General features: G+C 44.2%; 1 protein-coding gene across 1 annotated transcript in view; it reads right to left on the reverse strand.

Annotated features, from left to right (window-relative positions):
• Nucleotides 1-18,001: 18,001 nt before the first annotated feature.
• Nucleotides 18,002-25,553, reverse strand: part of CUNH5orf24 (chromosome unknown C5orf24 homolog) — a 62,590-nt gene continuing 55,038 nt past the window's right edge. The window contains exon 4 of the mRNA XM_073573815.1: nucleotides 18,002-24,574. Coding sequence (XP_073429916.1) covers nucleotides 24,531-24,574 — 44 coding nt within the window. The 3' untranslated portion in view covers nucleotides 18,002-24,530. The remainder of the gene's footprint in view (nucleotides 24,575-25,553) is intronic.

A 25,553-nucleotide genomic window follows, 5' to 3' on the forward strand; every position in this document is an offset into this window, starting at 1 on the left:
TCATGAATGGCATTTGTGTGCTGCTAATGACATCGCTAATCCAATATAAATGGATCAAGGCCACAGACTGGTTTATATCTGATGAGCTGCATCAGTCACTGACTGAGAGCTGGAAGGGCTCACAGCTCTGTGTGTAATTACCAATTCTGAGGCTAGTTTCACACTAGCGTTTATTCCACACAGCGCACGCGCCGCTAAGCCCCGCCCACAGTATAATGTCCCCACAGTCCATCCCTCACACAAAGGGCATATACCTGAGTAGTCTCGAAAGCTTGCAATGTGTTACCTTTTAATGGCTAACTGAAAAGATGGTATCAACCACTGAGGACTCTCAATCCTGAATATTTTACAAAGGGCATAATGTCCCCACAGTCCATCCCTCACACACGGCATATTGTCCCCACAGTCCATCCCTCACACACGGCATATTGTCCCCACAGTCCATCCCTCACACACGGCATATTGTCCCCACAGTCCATCACTCACATACACGGCATATTGTCCCCACAGTCCATCCCCCCACACAGTATAATGTCCCCACAGTCCATCCCTCACACACGGCATATTGTCCCCACAGTCCATCCCTCACACACAGTATAATGTCCCCACAGTCCATCGCTCACATACACGGCATATTGTCCCCACAGTCCATCCCCCCACACAGGATAATGTCCCCACAGTCCATCCCTCACACACGGCATATTGTCCCCACAGTCCATCCCTCACACACGGCATAATGTCCCCACAGTCCATTCCTCACACACGGCATAATGTCCCCACAGTCCATCCCTCACACACGGCATAATGTCCCCACAGTCCATCCCTCACACACGGCATAATGTCCCCACAGTCCTTCCCCCCACAGTCCATCCCTCACACACGGCATATTGTCCCCACAGTCCATCCCTCACACACAGTATAATGTCCCCACAGTCCATCACTCACATACACGGCATATTGTCCCCACAGTCCATCCCCCCACACAGTATAATGTCCCCACAGTCCATCCCTCACACACGGCATATTGTCCCCACAGTCCATCCCTCACACACAGTATAATGTCCCCACAGTCCATCGCTCACATACACGGCATATTGTCCCCACAGTCCATCCCCCCACACAGTATAATGTCCCCACAGTCCATCCCTCACACACGGCATATTGTCCCCACAGTCCATCCCTCACACACGGCATAATGTCCCCACAGTCCATTCCTCACACACGGCATAATGTCCCCACAGTCCATCCCTCACACACGGCATAATGTCCCCACAGTCCATCCCTCACACACGGCATAATGTCCCCACAGTCCTTCCCCCCACAGTCCATCCCTCACACACGGCATAATGTCCCCACAGTCCATCTCTCACACACAGTATAATGTCCCCACAGTCCATCGCTCACATACACGGCATATTGTCCCCACAGTCCATCCCCCCACACAGTATAATGTCCCCACAGTCCATCCCTCACACACGGCATATTGTCCCCACAGTCCATCCCTCACACACGGCATAATGTCCCCACAGTCCATTCCTCACACACGGCATAATGTCCCCACAGTCCATCCCTCACACACGGCATAATGTCCCCACAGTCCATCCCTCACACACGGCATAATGTCCCCACAGTCCATCTCTCACACACAGTATAATGTCCCCACAGTCCATCTCTCACACACAGTATAATGTCCCCACAGTCCATCACTCACATACACGGCATATTGTCCCCACATTCCATCCCCCCACACAGTATAATGTCCCCACAGTCCATCCCTCACACACGGCATATTGTCCCCACAGTCCATCCCTCACACACAGTATAATGTCCCCACAGTCCATCGCTCACATACACGGCATATTGTCCCCACAGTCCATCCCTCACACACAGTATAATGTCCCCACAGTCCATCGCTCACATACACGGCATATTGTCCCCACAGTCCATCCCCCCACACAGGATAATGTCCCCACAGTCCATCCCTCACACACGGCATATTGTCCCCACAGTCCATCCCTCACACACGGCATATTGTCCCCACAGTCCATCCCTCACACACGGCATAATGTCCCCACAGTCCATTCCTCACACACGGCATAATGTCCCCACAGTCCATCCCTCACACACGGCATAATGTCCCCACAGTCCATCCCTCACACACGGCATAATGTCCCCACAGTCCTTCCCCCCACAGTCCATCCCTCACACACGGCATATTGTCCCCACAGTCCATCCCTCACACACAGTATAATGTCCCCACAGTCCATCACTCACATACATGGCATATTGTCCCCACAGTCCATCCCCCCACACAGTATAATGTCCCCACAGTCCATCCCTCACACACGGCATATTGTCCCCACAGTCCATCCCTCACACACAGTATAATGTCCCCACAGTCCATCGCTCACATACACGGCATATTGTCCCCACAGTCCATCCCCCCACACAGTATAATGTCCCCACAGTCCATCCCTCACACACGGCATATTGTCCCCACAGTCCATCCCTCACACACGGCATAATGTCCCCACAGTCCATTCCTCACACATGGCATAATGTCCCCACAGTCCATCCCTCACACACGGCATAATGTCCCCACAGTCCATCCCTCACACACGGCATAATGTCCCCACAGTCCTTCCCCCCCACAGTCCATCCCTCACACACGGCATAATGTCCCCACAGTCCATCTCTCACACACAGTATAATGTCCCCACAGTCCATCTCTCACACACAGTATAATGTCCCCACAGTCCATCGCTCACATACACGGCATATTGTCCCCACAGTCCATCCCCCCACACAGTATAATGTCCCCACAGTCCATCCCTCACACACGGCATATTGTCCCCACAGTCCATCCCTCACACACGGCATAATGTCCCCACAGTCCATTCCTCACACACGGCATAATGTCCCCACAGTCCATCCCTCACACACGGCATAATGTCCCCACAGTCCATCCCTCACACACGGCATAATGTCCCCACAGTCCTTCCCCCCACAGTCCATCCCTCACACACGGCATAATGTCCCCACAGTCCATCTCTCACACACAGTATAATGTCCCCACAGTCCATCTCTCACACACAGTATAATGTCCCCACAGTCCATCACTCACATACACGGCATATTGTCCCCACAGTCCATCCCCCCACACAGTATAATGTCCCCACAGTCCATCCCTCACACACGGCATATTGTCCCCACAGTCCATCCCTCACACACAGTATAATGTCCCCACAGTCCATCGCTCACATACACGGCATATTGTCCCCACAGTCCATCCCCCCACACAGTATAATGTCCCCACAGTCCATCCCTCACACACGGCATATTGTCCCCACAGTCCATTCCTCACACACGGCATAATGTCCCCACAGTCCATCCCTCACACACGGCATAATGTCCCCACAGTCCATCCCTCACACACGGCATAATGTCCCCACAGTCCTTCCCCCCACAGTCCATCCCTCACACACGGCATAATGTCCCCACAGTCCATCTCTCACACACAGTATAATGTCCCCACAGTCCTTCCCCCCACAGTCCATCCCTCACACACGGCATAATGTCCCCACAGTCCTTCCCCCCACACAGTATAATGTCCCCACAGTCCTTCCCCCCACAGTCCATCGCTCACATACATGGCATAATGTCCCCACAGTCCATCCCCCCACAGTCCATCCCTCACACACGGCATAATGTCCCCACAGTCCTTCCCCCCACAGTCCATCCCTCACACACGGCATAATGTCCCCACAGTCCATCTCTCACACACAGTATAATGTCCCCACAGTCCTTCCCCCCACAGTCCATCCCTCACACACGGCATAATGTCCCCACAGTCCATCTCTCACACACAGTATAATGTCCCCACAGTCCTTCCCCCCACAGTCCATCCCTCACACACGGCATAATGTCCCCACAGTCCTTCCCCCCACACAGTATAATGTCCCCACAGTCCTTCCCCCCACAGTCCATCGCTCACATACATGGCATAATGTCCCCACAGTCCATCCCTCACACACGGCATAATGTCCCCACAGTCCATCCCTCACACTCACACACACACAATATCCCCACAGTCCATCCCCCACACACAATATATGTCCCCACAGTCCATCGCTCACATACATGGCATAATGTCCCCACAGTCCATCCCCCCACAGTCCATCCCTCACACATGGCATAATGTCCCCACAGTCCATCTCTCACACACAGTATAATGTCCCCACAGTCCTTCCCCCCACAGTCCATCGCTCACATACATGGCAATGTCCCCACAGTCCATCCCCCCACAGTCCATCCCTCACACACGGCATAATGTCCCCACAGTCCATCCCTCACACTCACACAATATCCCCACAGTTCATCCCTCACACACAATATAATGTCCCCACAGTCCTTCCCCCCACAGTCCATCGCTCACATACATGGCATAATGTCCCCACAATCCATCCCTCACACACGGCCTAATGTCCCCACAGTCCATCCCTCACACTCACACAATATCCCCACAGTCCATCCCCCACACACAGTATAATGTCCCCACAGTCCTTCCCCCCACAGTCCATCGCTCACATACATGGCATAATGTCCCCACAGTCCATCCCCCCACAGTCCATCCCTCACACACGGCATAATGTCCCCACAGTCCATCCCTCACACTCACATACAATATCCCCACAGTCCATCCCCCACACACAGTATAATGTCCCCACAGTCCATCCCCCACACACAATATAATGTTCCTACAGTCCATCCCCCACAAACAGTATAAAGCCCCCACAGTCCAATCCTCCACACACGGCATCATGTCGATGACGTTTTCCTCTAGGACGGCTAGGGACAAGTTAGCAAACTTACATGCTACCAGAGTCCCCATTGCTGTCCGGGTCCTTTGCAAATACCAATTATCCATAAATTTGAAGGCATTATGTTTTAAGATAAAGTTCAAAGCTTCACAGGCAGTCCACAAAGACCCCATTATTGTCTAATGGAACGCACAGCCACTATACCCTACTCCTGTGGGATTCTGGTGCATAGGCTTTCTATGTCTATAGACGTTAACGAGAAGCCATCTTGCCATGTAAAATCCTGGACAATTGGCAGAAATCACTGGTGTCCTTCAGATAAGAGAGGATACCTTTTAGAAGAGTCCGAAGCAACCAGTCTGTGTATTGGGAAAGGGCTTCGGTGAGGAACCCGATTCCCGAAGCTATTGGGCGGACTTGTGGAGCTCAGGTATGCATGTGACAGCTCCCACATTCACCTGGTGTCTCAAGAGAGATATCCCTACCATGCACCTATAGGCAGGAGGTGCAGAGTACACACAGCGGCTTTAAAGCCACTGTACTCCCACAGGCTGGGGTGCACAGTACACACAGCGGCTTTTAGCACAGCACTCCCACATATATGGCTTTCAGAGTACACACAGTGGCTGTAGGCGAGGTACTCCCACAGATATCGGTCTCACTCCAGCTGCGTCCTATCCCTACACTAATCAGAGCAGAATGGCGGAGGCATTCGTGATCCTGCCTTTACAGTTGTGTGAGAAATTGTTTGCCCCCTTCCTGATTTCCTATTCTTTTGCATTTCTGTCACACATAAATGTTTCAGATCAACAAATTTAAATATTACACAAAGATAACACAAGTAAACACAAAATGCAGTTTTTAAATGAAGGTCTTTATTATTGAGTGAAAAAGAAATCCAAACCTACAGGGCCCTGTGTGAAAAGTGATTCCCCACCTTAAAACATAAATTAACTGTGGTTTATCACATCTTTGCAAAGCAGAGTTCAAATTCCCAGGCCTGATTACTGCCACACCTGTTCTCAAATCAAGAAATCGCTTAAATAGGACCTGCCTGACAAAATGTAGTAGACCAAAAGATCATGCCACGATCCAAAGAAATTCTAGAACTGTATACATGCTGGGTCATGTGCTAGCGCCAACCAACAACAACCATGCCAATACTTGGCGCCAGAAGTACACAGTCTAAAAGCTTGTTGATAGGCTGCAGCACAGTCATTCAGCAAGCTTTATTAGACTTGTGAGTATGAACAGGAAATTGAGCGTACATTAAAAAGCCAGTGTTCGGGGTACGGTACCAGATACTAGATGTCCGGTACTGACCCCAAACTTGACCTTTCAGGATCTCTCATCCCTAGTCCCTATTGTACACCTCACACATTATTAAGTCCCCAAAGAATATCCCTTCACACACAGTATCTTTCCCCTAGACAGTATGACAATCCCACAGTACACTTCTTCACACAGTATGATACTAGCACAGTACATTCCCACACACAATCAGTTTAATATCCCCATAGTACATTCCCTTCCACGCACAGTCTGATGCTCCCACATTGCCTTCCCACTCTCACACCGTATACCTGCAGACTGCATTTACACATACACAATTATGCCTTTATAATGCATGCCCTCATACACAGCACGACACCTCCATAGTGCATCCCACGCACAAAGTATATCCCCAAAGTGCATTTCCCCCACACACAGTACGGTGCCCATACATTGCCCCAACAGAATTATGCCCCCACAATGCGTTCTCCTGTAACACAGTGAAATGCTTAGAGCCGCCCACACACAGTATACCTCCACAGTGCATTCCTCCATTGTACATTTCCACATACACAATATGATAAATCCACTTTGCATCACTCCCCACACAATATATATCCACAATGCATTCCCCCACAGTCCCCCTCACACACATTATGATGCTTCCACGGTGCATTGCCCATCCCACAGAATGATGTTTCCATAGTGCGTCCCACACACACACACAATATACCTACCAGTATGTTACACACTGTTAGGATTGGCATGCTACAGGTCTTCATTTTATAATTCAATAACTTGTCTCGTTCTGTGATAGAAGTCTACAGTCACTCCAGGTGACTGCAGTCTTCTGAATTCTCCCAATTCGTGCACTGTGCACTTTTCAGATTCTCCCATGACAGCACCAAGAGAGGACAGTCATGCGAGTGTAAGGCTATGTACCCACGTTGCAGAAATGCTGCGTAAATTTCCACAACATTTCCGCACTCCCACCGCGGGTGAAACGCATGCGAATTCGCATGCGTTTTCCCCTGGAAAACAAGCGTTTTGCAAGCATTTTTTCGCTTGCGGAATGCTTGCACATTCCAAGCGAATAGCATTGCTTGGAATGTGATAGGTAGGATGTTAAAATAATAAAAAAATAAAAAATATTGTTATTCTCACCTTCCGATGGCCCCCGATCTGCTCTGCGGCGCTCCCGGCATCTTCCGGTCCCAGTAATGCTTTGCACGAAGGACCTGAGATGAAGTCACGCTCGTGAGAGCGCAACGTCATCGCATTCATTCCCGCAAAGCATTACTGGGATCGGAAGATGCTGGGAGTGTGGTGAGAGGCGGGAAGGATTTCGGGGGGCCGCCGGAGGGTGGGTATATCACTATTTTTTATAGGATTATGGTACCCAGGGCCTGGACGAAGGACAGTCTCCTCTCCTCCAGGCCATGGGTACCATCCGCACATGATCCGCTTATTTTGCGCATGGTGGGAATAGCCACATGCGCAAAGTAAGCAGATCAATGCATTCCTAAGGGTGCGGAATCGCTGCAATTCTGGAAAAAGAATGAGCCTGCTGCGGATTTTACCGCAAAGCGATTCCGCAGCGATAAAATCTGCAGCATTAGCACAGCAATGCGGAATCTTATAGGATTGTATGGGATGCGTTTTCTTGGCATTTTTGCAGCAAAAAGTTGCTGCGAAAACGCGGAAAAAAAAAACGCAACATGTGAATGCAGCCTCAGAATGCAATTTGAAAAAAGTGAACATATAATCCCTCTAAAAAGTTACTTTAATGAAAAAATGTTTAAAAAACACCTACCCAGTGATACAAACGGTTAATAACCTTAATAAATATTGACCAAAAAAATGCTTACAATATCCCTGCAGTATTCTTGTCTGATCCCTACTTTGCTGTGGAGGTTGCCACCCAAGAAACGTTTTTTTGGCGCTCCCACTCAACAAGGACTGTCCCTCGCTCCCCTGTTAATTCCCTACCAATATAGGTGGGAAAACAATATCATGATAGGACAGAGATGAAGGAAAGAGAAGAAAAAATGTAAAAAATTGCAGGGCAATTACCAGATTCCTGCAGACTAGTTGTAGCCGAAAAATGGCAAACAGATATTCAATGAACTTTCCAAATAACTAAAATCATGACAGTTACTCCAAAATTTCCATATTTGCAACAATAAGTCTACCCCACTAAATACAGCAGGACACGATAAAGTTCATGCAAAAAAACCCTGATTGTGAGAGAAGAAGAGACAAATCGCGGCGCCCTAAGTGCGTAAACACAATATTGTAGTCTTTAAAGGGTGCACAATTTTATGCACTCACCTGATAGAAGACTAATATAACTTTGGATTATGTATCCTCAAGAATCCTTCCTTTTGGGATACTTCTCAGTAGACAGGGCTTGCAGCTTGCCTCGGGTGGATCCAAGTGAAAGAGCCAGGTTCAGGCTCACACAGGATGAGTAAATCAAGAAAGGCACATCCAGCCCATAAACGGCAGCGCTTCCCTGGACTCACATCCAAAGAAGATATTTCACGTTTTTTTATTTCATAGGTTAAAAAAGAGATACAACGCGTTTCGGATACAGTGTATATCCTTCATCAGGTATCATAAAAACACAGTACAAATCCTAATAGTATGAAATTCAGTTACACTTATATATAGTAGCAACCTTTTATCCCAGTCTCAGAAACTTGATTTAGGGTTTGGACCAAGTTCAGGAACACACCCACTGAATGATCCAACCTTGACAACATAGATGCAAGAAGGAAAAAAAAAAAACCCAAAAGGAAAAAAAAAAACAGAAAGAAAAAAAACAATCAAAGGCAACGTTCAAACTCTCTCTATGATATCATTCAATCCATTTGGATATAATGTTTCCAGACGATATATCCAAAACGTTTCTTTCCGGAAAGAGCATTCCTATTTGCAACACCAGAGGGTATCTGCTCCACCGGAGTTACTTTTATGTTAAAAATTTTGTTATGTTTAATTAGCAGATGCCTTGAGAGACTATGTTTTAAAAAGCCATTTTTTGCTCTATTTCTGTGACCATTAATGCGGGACCGCAGTGTCTGCACAGTGCGTCCCACATATTGCAAACCGCAACTGCATGTGATTACATATACAACAAAATCACTGTTAAGGTACTATCACACTTAGCGATGTACCAGCGATCCCGACCAGCGATATGACGCGGTCAGGATCGCTGGTACATCGCTAAGTGGTCGCTAGTGAGCTGCCACACAGGCAGATCTCACTAGCGACATCGCTGGGGACGGGGGTCGCTACTTACCTGTCACACCAGGCGATCCTGCGTCCTCCCGCCCGGCTCCACGCGTCGCTCGTCCTCACAGCAGGAAGCTGACGACGAGAAACAGTCCTGGACGTTCTCGCGCGATCAGCGATAAGCAGCGGGGGAGCCGGTCGGAGGTAAGTATCAGACATAGCGATATCGCTAGCAATATCGCTATAACGTCACAAGTTATAGCGATATTGCTAGCGATATCTCTTAGTGTGACAGGCCCTTTACAGCCGAGTCTTTGTGAAATCTTAAAGACCTCACCAGTACTATTACATTTGATGGTTTTAGCCCCGTGATCTAGGATCCCACAGGTACAACATTTTTTAGAGGTGCATTTAAAAACTCTGGTTCCTTGAGAAACACCACATAAAATTTGATACGTCCTTTTTTTTTATTGTTTTTTCCTTTTGAATCCAACTGTTTTTTTTAATTTACTGGGGGCCACTACATTTTTCAAAGTTTTCCCCCTTCTATATGTAATCCCTGGTTTGTCAGGGAGATGTTTTCCCAAAACAGGGTCACACTTCAAGATATACCAATATTTTGAAAGCACAGTTCTTATTACTTTATTTCCCCTATTGACTGTGGTCACAAAATTCAATTTCCAGCGATCATCACTTTTTTCTTTACCAATGGTCAGATAGGTCCCACACGTCCAAGTGTTTCAGAAATAATTTTACCACCACTAATCAGCTCCTCACAAACAGCCCAAATTTTAAGTCCAATACAAAAGAATCATATTACAAATTACTTCGCACCGGCTGTAACATCAAGGTCAAAAAAAAGAAAAGTAGAACAAGAGGAAAAAGAGGAAAGGGATCTAATAGAAATCTGAGAATATATAAAAAAAACAAGGAACCCAGAAACTAATAAACAATCAAATCTGCCTCTGGTTAAAATATTTAATTTATCATCCCACATTTTATCCTTTTCAGAAATGGAAATTTTAAGTAAGGGACTAAATTTCTGCCCTGCTCAAGATATGAATGCATTTGATCTTTTTCTCGATTTAAATGCATACACTCGCAAACTAACTCTTAAAAGGCATTTCTTGTTGACTGAAAAAAATGGGGACATTGGGGATCTCAAAAAAATACTGATCCCAACAGAGACAAAGAAAGTGAATATATCCACTTGCATGAGTCTCTTGCATGAAAACCTGGCACTGCCGCCGGCTCTGGGACCGGAGCGTGCGACTGCATAGAAATACATGTAGCTGCATGCTCCGGTCTCAGTGCCGGCGGTAGTGCCAGGTTTTCATGTGCGAGTCTCTCGCAAGTGAGTATGAGCCCTCACTATGCTAGCAGTGATCCCACCAAGGTCTCCGCAGTTCATTTGCCCAGCATGCCGGTTTTTTTTTTTAAATTATTTATTTACTGCGAAGGCGCCTGCTCTCGCTGTTATTAGCGGCAGCAGACGTTGACTGATGGGTGCAGTAGTCCGATCAGCTGACACAGTGACCGGAGGTAAATTTTATACCTCCGATCACAGCTGTGCACTCACCCTGTCATTTGACAACGTGGGAACTGCGGGTCTCTGACCTGCAGTGATGATTTTACCACCGATCAGAAGCTGTGTTTGCCACCCTGTCATGCATATGACAGCACGAAAAACACCCAGTGTTTGGGGAGCCGAACCCAAAAAGTAACACGGACTTCCTGGTGAAGTCCGTGTTCGGTGTCCGTGCCCGAACAGTAAGTGTTCGATACGGATGCCGAACTTTACTGTTCGGGTTCGTCCATCTCTACACACAATCTAAATTTCCTATCAGTATGTCTTCAGCGTTAGAAAACAGCAGAGTACCTCTAGGAAACCCACACAAATACCAGAACATACAATCTCCTTGCAAAAGTTGTTCTTGGCAGGATTTGAACCTAAGAAGAAAGTGCTGCACGGCTACAGTCCTAACCATTGAGCTGACATGTTAATAATATACAATGATGATATAAATAAATCTTTTCATACCACTAAAAGCAATAGTAGAGGTATGATTTTTATAATGGCTATGACCCATGCACTGTATAAGTGATTATATGTTACACTAGATGGAGGCGGTAATGTCACGATGGGGGCAGGCTTTGCAGCGTTGAGCATCTCTCCCCATGTGCTCACCCACCTATCCACTCTCTCTTTCCCCATGTGCTGACTTCTCCCATCTTTTCTTTGACCTGTCTACCCCATGTGCTATCCCCCTTGTCTGCTGTCTCTCTCCTTCAGCAGATCACAGAGGACACATTTTGTGAGGTAAAATATTGTTTAAAAACAGTCAGTGAAATATTTTACCTCACAAAATGAATCCTCTGTGATCCCCTGCTGTAATGTCAGTATTGTCTTTTGCTTCCTCCCCTGCCCAGATGTGGTATGCTCCGTACATGGTCAGACACATTTTTTAAAATGAACTTTTGTTCGTGGGAAAACCCTTTTAATGTGACCGGCTTCCTCTGCTTGTAGACATGTCGCGCATTTGCCGCCGGCATCAGCCGAATGATTCACTGCGCCTGCGCGGAATTCGCTCAGGCGCAGTTGCTTAGACCACTGCCATCTTTGTGCAGATAGCGGCGGTCACATTAAAACTGCGCATGCGCTCCTCCTGTACAAAGATGGCGGCGATCAGTGAATCATTCGGATGATCCCGGCAGTGGCGTGCTCACGACGGTATTGTGCTGGTGGTACCGCGCAAGAGGCTGCGTACGGCGTATACAGTGTGTGTGTGTGTGTGGTGCGTACGGCATATACAGAGTTTGTGTGTGTGTGAGACACCCATTACTTGGGTGTCCCAATATGGCAGTCAGTGAACTTCCGCCGCTTGGAATTCTGGGATCTGGACGGAACAGGATGTGGAGACATTACAAGGTAAAGTATATATTAGATAAGTTGAAAAAAAACAGATCCATCAGTGGATTTCTCCACCAGTTATACAGTCTCTATCTATAGATTATCTATAACTCAAAAGGTCATTTGTTGTGGGAAAGGCATCCATCCCTTTTATAAATGCTGTTACAGTGTCTGCCATTACTGCCTCTTGTGGTAGGGCATTCCAGAGGGTGACTGCTCTGTGAAGAGACTGCGCTGTGAAGAACCCGCTCCCATTTAGCTGCCAAAATCGCCTTTGCGTCACAGGTACTGAGTGACCCCTGGTCCTTTATATTGAGAACACATGTATTTATACATGTAAATGAGATCTCCTATTAGATGTCCTTTTTATTAACTAAGCCCAACTTTTCCAACCTCCCATCATGGGAGAGGCCTTCCATCTTCTGTAGTAATCTTGTTGCCCTGCTTTAAACTGACTCTAAGGGCTCATGCAGACTAGCGTATAAATTGGAGTGTGCTGTTTGTTTTTCAGTTGGATAGCACAAGGACAGAACACTGACCCATGTTATTCAATAGGACTGTCAAAATTAATGATTTCTTTCTCGGCCCGGCTGTCCGTTAGAAAAAAAAATGCAGAGTGCCTACTTTCCTCCGAGTCTCGGATGAGAGGTACCAATTCAAGTCTATGGGTGCCTAAAAAAAACGGATCCCACACTGAACATTCGATTTTTTCTTGGATGCATCTCTAGGAAATTACTTGATCATGTACTTATTTAGTGTAGATGTATGAAAACAGATTGCACACGGACGGCACACAAATGAAAAATAGTTGAAAATCGTCTTAGTTCTCTGGATGAAACTTGGATAACTTTTCATATGCTCATCTGCAGCCTGCATTACTTTCCAATATACTTTTTAAAATCAGGAGCCCAAAACTGGATCCCATATTCAAGATGTGGTCTTGCAAGTGATTTACAGAGAGGTAATATTTGGATCACAGGATTTTCTCTTTTTATACACCTTAAAATCTTGTTTGTTCTTGTGGCTGCTGCTTGACACCGAGTACTGCTGCTCAGCTTACTTGTAACCAGAATACCTAAGTCCTTCTCCTGTTCTCTAGTCCTGAGTATACCCCCGTTTATTGTTCAGGTGCATCTCACAAAATTAGAATATCATCAAAAAGTTAGTTTATTTCAGTTCTTCAATACAAAAAGTGAAACTCATATACAGTTGTGGCCAAAAGTATTGACACCCCTGCAATTCTGTCAGATAATACTCAGTTTCTTCCTGAAAATGAGTGCAAAAACACAAATTCTTTGTTATTATCTTCATTTAATTTGTCTTAAATGAAAAAACACAAACAGAATTGTCCTAAAGCCAAATTTGATATAATTCCACACCAAACATAAAAAAGAGGGTGGAGAAAAGTATTGGCCCTGTGATGCTTCTCTAATTTGTGTAATTAACAGCACCTGTAACTTACCTATGGCACCTAACAGGTGTTGGCAATAACTAAATCACACTTGCAGCCAGTTGACATGGATTAAAGTTGGCTCAACCTCTGTCCTGTGTCCTTGTGTGTACCACATTGAGCATGGAGAAAAGAAAGAAGACCAAAGAACTGTCTGAGAACTTGAGAAACCAAATTGTGAGGAAGCATGAGCAATCTCAAGGCTACAAGTCCATCTCCAAAGACCTGAATGTTCCTGTGTCTTCCGTGCGCAGTGTCATCAAGAAGTTTAAAGCCCATGGCACTGTGGCTAACCTCCCTAGATGTGGACGGAAAAGAAAAATTGACAAGAGATTTCAGCGCAAGATTATGCGGATGTTGGATAAAGAACCTCGACTAACATCCAAACAAGTTCAAGCTGCCCTGCAGTCCGAGGGTACAACAGTGTCAACCCGTACTATCCGTCGGCGTCTGAATGAAAAGGGACTGTATGGTAGGAGACCCAGGAAGACCCCACTTCTTACCCCGAGACATAAAAAAGCCAGGCTGGAGTTTGCCAAAACTTACTGAAAAAGCCAAAAATGTTTTGGAAGAATGTTCTCTGGTCAGATGAGACAAAAGTAGAGCTTTTTGGGCAAAGGCATCAACATAGAGTTTACAGGAGAAAAAAAAGAGGCATTCAAAGAAAAGAACACGGTCCCTACAGTCAAACATGGCGGAGGTTCCCTGAAGTTTTGGGGTTGCTTTGCGGCCTCTGGCACTGGACTGCTTGACCGTGTGCATGGCATTATGAAGTCAGAAGACTACCAACAAATTTTGCAGCATAATATAGGGCCCAGTGTGAGATAGCTGGGTCTCCCTCAGAGGTCAGGGGTCTTCCAGCAGGACAATGACCCAAAACACACTTCAAAAAGCCCTAGAAAATGGTTTGAGAGAAAGCACTGGAGACTTCTAAGGTGGCCAGCAATGAGTCCAGACCTGAATCCCATAGAATACCTGTGGAGAGATCTAAAAATGGCAGTTTGGAGAAGGCACCCTTCAAATATTAGGGACCTGGAGCAGTTTGCCAAAGAATGGTCTAAAATTCCAGCAGAGCATTGTAAGAAACTCATTGATGGTTACCGGAAGCGGTTGGTCGCAGTTATTTTGGCTAAAGGTTGTGCAACCAAGTATTAGGCTGAGGGTGCCAATACTTTTGTCTGGCCCATTTTTGGAGTTTTGTGTGATGATCAATGTTTTGCTTTTTGCTTCATTCTCTTTTGTGTTTTTTTCATTTAAGACAAATTAAATGAAGATAATAATACCAAAGAATTTGTGTTTGCAATCATTTTCAGGAAGAAACTGAGTATTATCTGAAAGAATTGCAGGGGTGTCAATACTTTTGGCCACAACTGTATTATACAGAGTCATTACAAACAGAGTGATCTACTTCAAGTGTTTATTTCTGTTAATGTTGATGATTATGGCTTACAGCCAATGAAAATCCAAACGTCATTATCTCAGTAAATTAGAATACTTTATAACACCAGCTTGAAAAAATGATTTTAAAATCCGAAATGTTGGCCTACTGAAATGTACGTTCAGTAAATGCATTCAATACTTGGTCGGGTCTCCTTTTGCATCAATAACTACATCAATGCGGCGTGGCATGGAAGCGATCAGCCTGTGGCACTGCTGAGGTGTTATGGAAGCCTAGGTTGCTTTGATAGCAGCCTTCAGCTCGTCTGCATTGTTGGGTCTGGTGTCTCATCTTCCTCTTGACAATACCCGATAGATTCTCTATTTGTTTTGCTGGCCAATCAAGCACAGTGATACTGTTGTTTTTAAACCAGGAATTGGTACCTTTGGCAGTGTGGACAGGTGCCAAGTCCTGCTGGAGAAAGAAATTTACATCTCCAAAAAGCTTGATGGCAGAGGAAAGCTTGAAGTGCTCTAAAATGTCCTGGTAGACAATTTTTTTGGTTAGGGTTGGGGCTAAAGTTAGGATTAGGGTTGGGATTAAGGTTAGGATTAGGTTTGTGGTTAGGGTTGGGATTATGGGTGTGTTGGGGTTAGGGTTGGAGTTAGAATTGGGGGGTTTCCACTGTTTAGGTACATCAGGAGGTCTCCAAATGTGTCTGATCTCAATTCCAGCCAATTCTGCGTTGAAAAAGTCAATCGGTGCTCCTTCCCTTCCGAGCTCTGCCATGAGCCCAAAACAGTGGTTTACCCCCACATATGAGGTATCAGCCTACTCAGGAGAAATTGCACAACAAATTTTGTGGTTCATTTTCTCTTTTTACACTTGTGAAAATAAAAAAAAAATTGGTTCTGAAGTAAAATGTTCCTAAAAAGTTAAATGTTCATTTTTTCCTTCCGCATTGATTCAGTTCCTGTGAAGCACGTAAAGGGTTAACAAACTTCTTGAATGTGGTTTTGAGCACCTTGAAGGGTGCAGTTTTTAGAATGGTGTCACTTTTGGGTATTTTCTGTCATATAGACCCCTCAAAATGATTTCAAATGTGACGTGGTCCCTAACAATATTTTTGTAAATTTTGTTGTAAAAATGAGAAATCGCTGGTCAACTTTTAACCCTTATAATGTCCTAACAAACAAAAATTGTTTCCAAAATTGTGCTGATGTAAAGTAGACATATAGGAAATGTTATTTATTAAGTATTTTGTGTGACATATCTCTCTGATTTAAGGGCATAAATTAAGTTAGAAAATTGCAAAATTTTCCACCATATTTCCGTTTTTTCCATAAATAAACGCAAGTCATATCGAAGAAATTTTACCCCTAACATGAAGTACAATATGTCACGAAAAAACAGAATCAGCGGGATATGGTAAAGCATTCCAGAGTTATAACCTTATAAAGCGACAGTGGTCAGAATTGTAAAAATTGGCCCGGTCATTAAGCTGCAAACTGGCTGTCACTAAGGGGTTATGTGAGACTGGCCACAGGTTAGGCCTCTTTCACACTTCAGTTTTTTGCATCAAAGTCCGCCAAAAGGACGGATGGCGGATCCGTTTCAGTACTGATGACAACGGATGCCACCCGTCCGTTTTTTTGAGGGATCCGCAAAATGAAGAATTTTAAAGGAATCGCAGGAGAGAGAGAGTGTCTTTGTTTTTTGTCCGGCACCCAGAAAGAATTTCGGGTTAAATCAGTGTCTGGAAAACGTTACAAGCTCCGTTTTGAAATCTTTGAGGATGGTGACGGACAGCAACTTTTGGCGGATCCTCAAAAAAACGGATGCAACGGACGGCAATCCGTCACAATCCGCCATTAAGGAAAGTCAATGGGGGAAAAAAACGGATCCTCAAAAGAAAATTGAGGATCCGTTTTTTTCAAAACCTGGCGGATTGTGACTGATTGTAAAAAACTGAAGTGTGAAAGAGGCCTAACTAGGATGACACTGCCAACAACTCCATGTAGAAAACATTTGATCAAGTAAGAAATCCCAGCACCCAGTGATGACGGGTGTTGATGACGTGAACACTGTAGCAGTGACCTGTCCGCACTACTATGGTTGACTCTATGCAGCCGATTCACTGCAGTAATCACAAGCTGACATGGCACAGTGCAATGGCAGCCATTCTAAAGGCGCTGTTTAGATCTCCATTGTCATGGTGTTACCACGAGTGTGGAGCCAGAAGACCACAGTGTCTGATTGCTCCTACTTCGGCGCTGAAAAAAAAAAGCACTTCATTTTAAATGTTTATTTCTTCTGGCAGAACAGGGGTTAATTGCCTATGTTGGGAATCCCTGTGCTCAGCAAGCCACTCCTTTCCCCTTTATAATCTAGGCTCTATTACAAATCCTTGTCAGAGCTAGCATTTGCAGCATGGCTGAGGGAGAGGAGTTCATTTGTGCATTTCTTGGTTATATGTGAGTGAATATTTTGTATGCCTGGAGTTTTCTGTTAACCCTTTTTTGTGTTGCCTTATCAGGATGGTGTACTACAGCGCACAGTAGCACCCCTTCTTCCCTGGGTGGGGGAAGATAACAGATGGAGGGCTTACTCAGGAGATAAGGCAATGGTGGATGCCCGGCCTCTTCACCTTCAGAAGTATCCTGGGGAGTAGGGTGAGCTAGAGCGTCCCCTAGTGTTAGGGACAGGGAAGGAGCCACTCGTCCCTGGTCACCTGACAGCTTTGTTGTGACACCCATCTTTGGAATTCGTTGGGTGCTAGACCACCCTTTGGATCAGTGATAATGTACTGGGTGGGGACAATCCCTTAATGATATCCCTGATAGAATGATGTCCATTTGTGTAACTCTCTATGTGACAAGGTCCAGGCTATACAGGTATTGTACATAAGAAAAGACTACATCAGACACGGGAGCCATAATTGGGAATGTTTAATGACTGTTAGCTTAAAAATAGGGAAAAAAGTATATTACAAAAAATATTAACAAAATGCACAACAAAATGACATGATCAGTAACTCACCAATTATGGGTCCATCAAAGAAACATTGCAGCTCCCAATACACTGAAGTGTAAAGCTATACACATACATACCTGATTTACAGCTCACACAACTCCACGAGAACATAGGAAGTGATGACCCCAACCAAATAATAGTACAACTATACATTGGTAATGTGCTCACAGTTGTCATCTGTGAATGTGCAATTTTACTCATGTTATATATACTTTAAGATATAGCATCTATTCAGTTCTCTACAGCATTCACAGACAGAATGATTAAAAAAGGAAACAATGGCTAAGCCAGAAATGCGGAGGGACTGAAAGGGCATGCTTAAAAAATATTTCATCAAGCTCGATCCATTCATGTTCTCCAAGATTATTGTTAGAGAAGCACAACTCTCCATCACTGCGTCCCCCAGCTGATGGTCTACCATACTCCCGATTTCATATATGCATATCTCAAACACCACTTGTAGAATTTGTTGTGTTCTCTTGCTCTATGTAGCTTGAAAAAAAAACATCTTTAGGTGTCTTTAAAATAAAAATATATACAATTTACTCATTCTATCACTATCCAACCACCACTGATATCTAACCTCCACGGGTTGTTCCGATGGCCTAGGTTTGAGTCAGTAGACATGTTTTCTGTGCGGATACAAGACCAGCGTTGTGTGTAAAGGGGGCTGGCCACCTTCTTATTTCAGTAGCTAAACCAAATCAATTAGCAGGAACTAATTTCAGCAGCCACATCGGTAACTGCCTGCGGCTGCCGGACAGTAGCCATGTGAACCGCCTCCTACTTGCCAGCAACCAGTTTTTCTTTTGATTAGCTAGCCTAGTGCAAGGTTAAATGTGCATCACGCCAGATGCTGATGTCGTACCAGGCTGGTTAATCAAAAGAAGATCCGGGATGCCGTCGGGTAAGAGGCGGATAGAAGGGCTCCTGTCCTGCGGACACAGATTGATGACGTGGCTGCTGGATTGGGTCCTGCAAATCAATTGGCACCATCTCTAGTGACAACCAATGCAGTGAAAAAGAAGGGGGATGGCTTAGCAGTACAAGATGAACCTGAAAGCCAGGACTCTTCACACAAGTGTATGACTTAATGTCACGAGAAGCTTTCTCCTGTGTCAAATAGATGCCAGACAGTAAGCCACTAGGACTTGCACCTTTGTTAATACAAGTATAATAGTAAGGTGTACACACATATATATATTTTAAACATCTTAAGATATTTTTACTATAGCTGGACCACCTCTATAATTTCATGATGGTTCAACAAAGCATAACATCTGTTAGAGCCAACATCTCTGCCTGCTGGAAGGACATGGTGATTGTTCTGTATTCTCCTTAAATAAACTCTGAGACCATGAAGGACAAGCGATTATCTTTTTCATTCTAACAGTGTGACAGGAGCTGTCTAATCATCATCAGTAATAGACATTTTTGTCCACCTTGTGATGAACCTCAGTGGTGCAGTTCATGCAGTTTCATCATACAGGAAGTTCTCATAATTGAGATGTGACCCCTGGAAAGAACATAAAGGTGTGTAATGCATGGGAGGTCACTGAAATCGCAGGACCCTACTTAACAGAATGAGTCTTTGAATTTTCAGACAAAAAGGAACAAATGAATAAGAGAATACTAGTAGAATCATATGTTACAGTAAAAAAAAAAAAAAATGTATCGGAAAGCTTCTTTAAAGAATTTGGAAGATGGTCCAGAGACTACTTGGTTTAAACTAATCTAATATGTTGAATCCAGCAAGGATATATGTAAGACACTCCTTGTCCTGTTCTTTGGTGAACATTGCTCCCTCCTGTACGCGGTGGCCACAATTTAAGAGGTCTTTTAAACTGTACAGCCACCCTGTGATTGCAGGCACCAAGGTTTGTTATGGGCTCTAGTATAATAACCTTAGCATAAAATGAAGACTTAAGTGCCACAAGTTTAGTTAAGGAGAAATGAAAACGTCCCCATATTCTGTTCTCACTTTCAGGGTATGTGCACACGCTGCGGATTCTGCTGCGTTTCCGCAGCGTTTTTGGCTCTGCAGAAACGCAGCAGATTTTGCTGCGTTGTACAGTACCTTTATTTTCCTATGGAAATAAAAAAAAGCTGTGCACATGCTGCGTTTTTTTCCGCACGGTTTTGCTGCGGTTTACAATTCGCAGCATGTCAATTGTTTGGTGCAAAAACTCTGCGGTTTTACACCTCATCCATTATGAGGTGTAAAACCGCAGGGCAAAACCGCAGAAAAAACGCAGATAATCCGCAGATAAACCGCAGAAAAACCGCAGCACTTTGTCCTGCGGATTTCCTGCAGTTTTCTCTACAAAATCCGCAGAGACTAAAAACTACGTGTGCACATACCCTTAAAGTACTGCAACAATAAAAGTAGCAACTCATTTTATTGCTTCCCTTCACATAAAGCAGCAATTATACTATAAGCCTGGTCAGAGGTTAAAGGTAATCAGTCAGTAGGATCGTCTATATGGGCAAGCAGGTCATAGGAAGCTTAATAAAATACCTTGTTTATCTGCGATGATATTTTATTCCAGAGATATCCACGATTTTGTAAATGAGCTGTATAGGACTAAGTGCGGGATACAGATCTGTCTGAGAATCTGCCTCCAGAGCTTATTTTACATGAAAGGAGGTGTTCCCAGTGTGAGCCATGTGATAAGTGACACTTTGCTCTCATAACACAGGTCTACAAAAAAAAAACATTTCCAAGGTTTTTTTTATAGACTGAGGGAATTTTGAGGCTGCCGAATTCAAAACTCCCTTTACTTTTGCTGAAATGGTTCAAGTTTTTGAGAATTAATCGATGAGAATAATGAATTGCCCCAATGTATCTTGTGTGTGATAAATACAATAGGTTTTAGTCGGCCTTTTGACTCTTTATCAATGTCTTAGGTAATGAAATATCCCATATAATTATTTTGCATCTCAATTTCTAGGCTAACAATTAGAGATCAGCGAATTTGTTTGGATTCGGTTCTGAATACGATCGGCAGCGAATGTTTTTGCAATATTCGTCGAACACAGCCGAATGCCATTAGCGTCAATGGGAGTAGAAATTACCGAATATGTTCAGAACCGATCATCAAACATACATTCGACACAAATAGGATACTAATATGGCAAATTCAGATTCGGCGACCGAATCCAAACAAATTCGCTCAACTCTACTTACAATGCTATAAAAGCCACTTTTTAAAGCCAAAATTCTACTGTAATTATTAAATATCTCAGAAACTAGAGCCAATCTGGCAAAACTGTGTCATATTCTTAATCAGCACCATAAACTTAATGTAAAACTGTTCACACATCGTTGGCACCAAGATCATTGTATACTAGTGAATCATTCACAGAGATGCAGTGAGATCAGAACTAGAGTTGAGTGAATATCTTCGGTTCCCAGCATGTGTTGGGCTCTCCGTGCATGTTCCGTGACTGTGACACAGTCACACACATGCAGCTGTGATCAGCTGTTCAGCCAGTGCAATCAAGGAAGCCAGTATCCCTCTATAGCTTGCCGAATAAGTGGGGAACCAAAGATATTCAATCAACTCTAAACAGAACACAGTACAGCAGAAATGAACTTTTTCTAATTACAAACACATTTCCAGGTGCAGTCCTCTTTCAGTGCTTCAGCTTCCATGTCACAGGCAGCTAGTGTGGGGGGAAAACAGGACAGCAGGGCTAACAGCATTGGGAGAGGGCAACTTCAAATGTGCTTGCCATGTTTGTAAATGAAAAAAGGCTCAACCTTTGCTATACTGTGTTAGTTATAATCAGGCACAGCACTGCAGCAGAACTGCCAACATTATGAAAGGACAAGCGATACTGCAAATGTTTGTAGGGAGACAAAGTTCACTTCTGCTTTACTAACTTAGGGTGGTTTCACATTTGCATTTCCAGCAGCATCGGCCTGCCCATGGCCGCCGCTAAGCCCCGTCCCCTGCCACGCCTCCTCCAGTAGCTCCGCCTAGGGGTGAATGATGTTGCATGCGACCTGCGTCCCCTATATTTAGCATTGGGGACACAGTCCGTGCGCAGGTATGCATTTGGCGGCGCATGCGTCCTTTTGACGGTGCGCCGAGTGCACCAAATTGCAACAGGTTGCGTTTGGCGCTGGTCGGCGCACCATCAAAAGGGCGCATGCATCGGCAAACGCATACCTGCGCACGGCCTGCGTCCCCAATGCTAAAGATAGGGGACGCAACCACCCTTAGCTCTGCTTCAAAAGTGTACTAGTCCGAAAGATAGTATCTTTAAATAAACAATAGCTTTATGGATTAAAATTCATACAGAAACAGTATAAACAGATCTACACATAGATTTGGTGTGGAGAACAGATGGAAGGGTTGTGCAAGGGATGAAGCTGTATTGGTAATAGACCGCACAAATCCCTAGGGCCCCTAAAGGAGCTGAAAAATGGATCTAGAATATTTATATAAATGAATTAATTTTATAAATGAATTTAAATTAGATTAATAATATTATTACAGAGCCAGTTCACCAGGTAAAGATAACTGGAGAAAATGTCCTCACCACATGAATAAGCGCACAATACAAAGTGTACTAATTGGTGTCATAGATGTATTACCTGGTTGAAAATAGCAGGCTCAAAGCTCCAGAGGGTGGTCCAGGGGGATGTGCCGGTCAACCCCGACACGCGTTTCGGCTCTGTAATAATATTATTAATCTAATTTAAGTACACTTTTGTTACTCTTTTTCTTTGAAAATGTGTTGGTGTGTCCTATACTCCAATCCTGCACACTAATTGTTATGAGAAATGCCATTATGTGTGCTTGTTGGTGGAATATATTGTGTCTAACATAGCTCTGCTGTACTTGCACTCAGGAGGTAGATTGTCATGCAGATTACTGTCCAGCCCATTGCTCTTAACAACTAGTTTACATACATGAAAAAGGTAGATATCTCTGGAATAAGACATCGGATTGCAGATATCAAGATATCATCTCATTCAACTTTTTATGACCTAGAGTTGAGCGTACCGATAGATTCCCTTTAAGGTGCACCTGTCTGCTCTCCTGGTGTGTCTGCTTTAAGTCCCATGTAACAAACAGTGTGGGTGTTTTTATAAGTGCGATGCACTTTGCTTATACGTTTTGCAGTCATTTTTAATAACCAAGCTATTTCCAATCCATATATAATGCAGCAGAAAGCCACTGTGACTATTTGGAAGGAAGTCTAAGCAGCCAAACCCCGTCACTGGCTACAGGTGCACCAAACTACATATGGCACCCCCGTCAGTATTCACTATATGTTTAGCTGCATTCTTACACACAAATTACAATAAAGTTTCTTGTGAAATATAAAATATACTACAACGTGTTTTGGTTTGTGTTGTTTTTTGGGTCAGTGACATATTTTCATGCTTAAAGTATGGTGCGTTTTTTTCTTGAATTTTTCTAACAGGTTCCTCTAAGAACTAGAAAAAACACAGAAAATGACAATAAAAAAATGGGAAAAAGTAGAATGCAATAAATTTTTTTTTTTACATTTTTGCATGCATTTTATAATAAAAAAAAATGGGTAAAGGGGTCATAAGTAGTTACCGTACTTACACTAAAGGCCCAATTAATTATTGTATTTGTGCCTTTTTTCTGTCTAGTTTTTAAACAGTTTTTCATTTGGAGATTATTCTTTTAATTTGCACTTTTTTTAATCTACTCTATACTTGTTTGCATGTGTTTTTTTTTTATCTTTGGGAGAAGGGTTTGGGGTTTCTAAATGTTTTGGGCCAATTCAATTTCAACTTAAGAAGTCACATCATTAAATAATCTCCAGCCCAATGCAGTGATTGTATGTACACCTGTAAGTTTTGCAACATTTTAGTAGAACATGGAACTTTATGGGCTAAAAAAGACAAAAATAAAAAAATATTTTTGATTTTATGCAAAATTCATTAACCACGTGCGCCATTTTGAAGACATGATAACGAATAAAAAGGACTTTAAAAAAAGACCCTTTAGTAGAGAAGTGCTGAGCCTAATACAATAATAGGTCAATAGATTTTACAATAACATGGAAAAAAATGGTCATTTTTGATAAAAACAGCTTCACAGACAAAAAAAATAAATAAAAAAAAGAGCCATTAAAACTATTCCTCCGAGTCCCCATCATGATGCATACTTGTTATAAATAATGCTCACAGCACAATGATGGGGGTTGTATTCCCAATGACTGAGATATGAGGACAACAGACTCTTTCAGGGGAAAGATGCAGCAAAGCTCGGAATCCATTCAGCTGCCAGAAGGTGAGAAAACAAAGACGACGTCCAGTCAGGCAGAACTACTGAGTATGATCCGTGAGTGAGGTCGGAACGCGCGTTGCCTTAGTTGCATGTGACGCGACAAAGGTCCAGACTGTGCACATGAACAACTGGAAGTCCAGAGCATTGTGTCCTATGCATCACTGCTGGCACACATGAAGGCTTGCTGCTTTTTCCCTAGTAAGAAAAGCATGATACGCATTCTTAATCCAAAAAGAAAATCCTTTATCAAAAACACCAATCAGCTCATGGTAGATGGAGTAACACAATCATTCACACTGGTCTGTCACGGGACTGGGAAAGTGGCCACAGGCATAACGGTGCATGCCTAGGAATACAGCGCTGGCCAACTTCTACACTAATTTGACTTAAAATTTGTGCAAATATTCATCTACATGTAAAAAAAAAAGTATGTGACCCTCTAGGATTATCAGCTCCGAAATGTGAGTTCACCCAATTTATATCCTACTTCTGGACTGTAACGCAAGCTGTCCAGATGAAACAAAGCGCCACTCCAGTTGGGTTTTGTTTTCCCAATCTAAGGTCCCTTACACTTATCAGCCGGCGTCTTTACCTTTTAGTGGCCCCACAGCCCCATCTTGTGACAGCAACCTGACTGGCCGGAAGTCAGATGTAACAGTCACAAGCAGTGATGAGCGAGTATACTCGTTACTCGAGATTTCCTGAGCATGCTCAGGTGATCTCCGAGTATTTTGGCGTGCTCGGACATTTAGTTTCTGTCTCTATAGCTGCATGATATGCGGCTGCTAGCCAGCCTGAATACATGTGGGGATTACCTAACAAACAGGCAATCCTCCCATGTGCTCAGGCTGTCTAGCAGCCGCAAATCATGCAGCTACAGAGACAGAAACTAAATCTCCGAGCACGCCAAAATACTCGGAGGTCACCTGAGCATGCTCGGGAATTCTCAAGTAACGAGTATACTCGCTCATTACTAGTCACAAGCTCTTAATTTAATTTGATATGTGAGAGCCAGAACAAGGATCTCCGACTTGCATTGAAAAGTGACCTCCGTCTCGCTCCACTGGAATGATCAAGCAGGTCACAACCTGCTGGAGACAACAGGAGCATCGGCGATGGAAGGTGAAGTCGGTGTCTGGTAGGTATGAGAATAGGGGCAGGGACCTTAGATTAG

The sequence above is a fragment of the Dendrobates tinctorius genome, unplaced genomic scaffold, assembly GCF_039654945.1.
Source record: "Dendrobates tinctorius isolate UK_male_01 unplaced genomic scaffold, ASM3965494v1 ptg000036l, whole genome shotgun sequence".
NCBI lineage: Eukaryota > Metazoa > Chordata > Amphibia > Anura > Dendrobatidae > Dendrobates > Dendrobates tinctorius.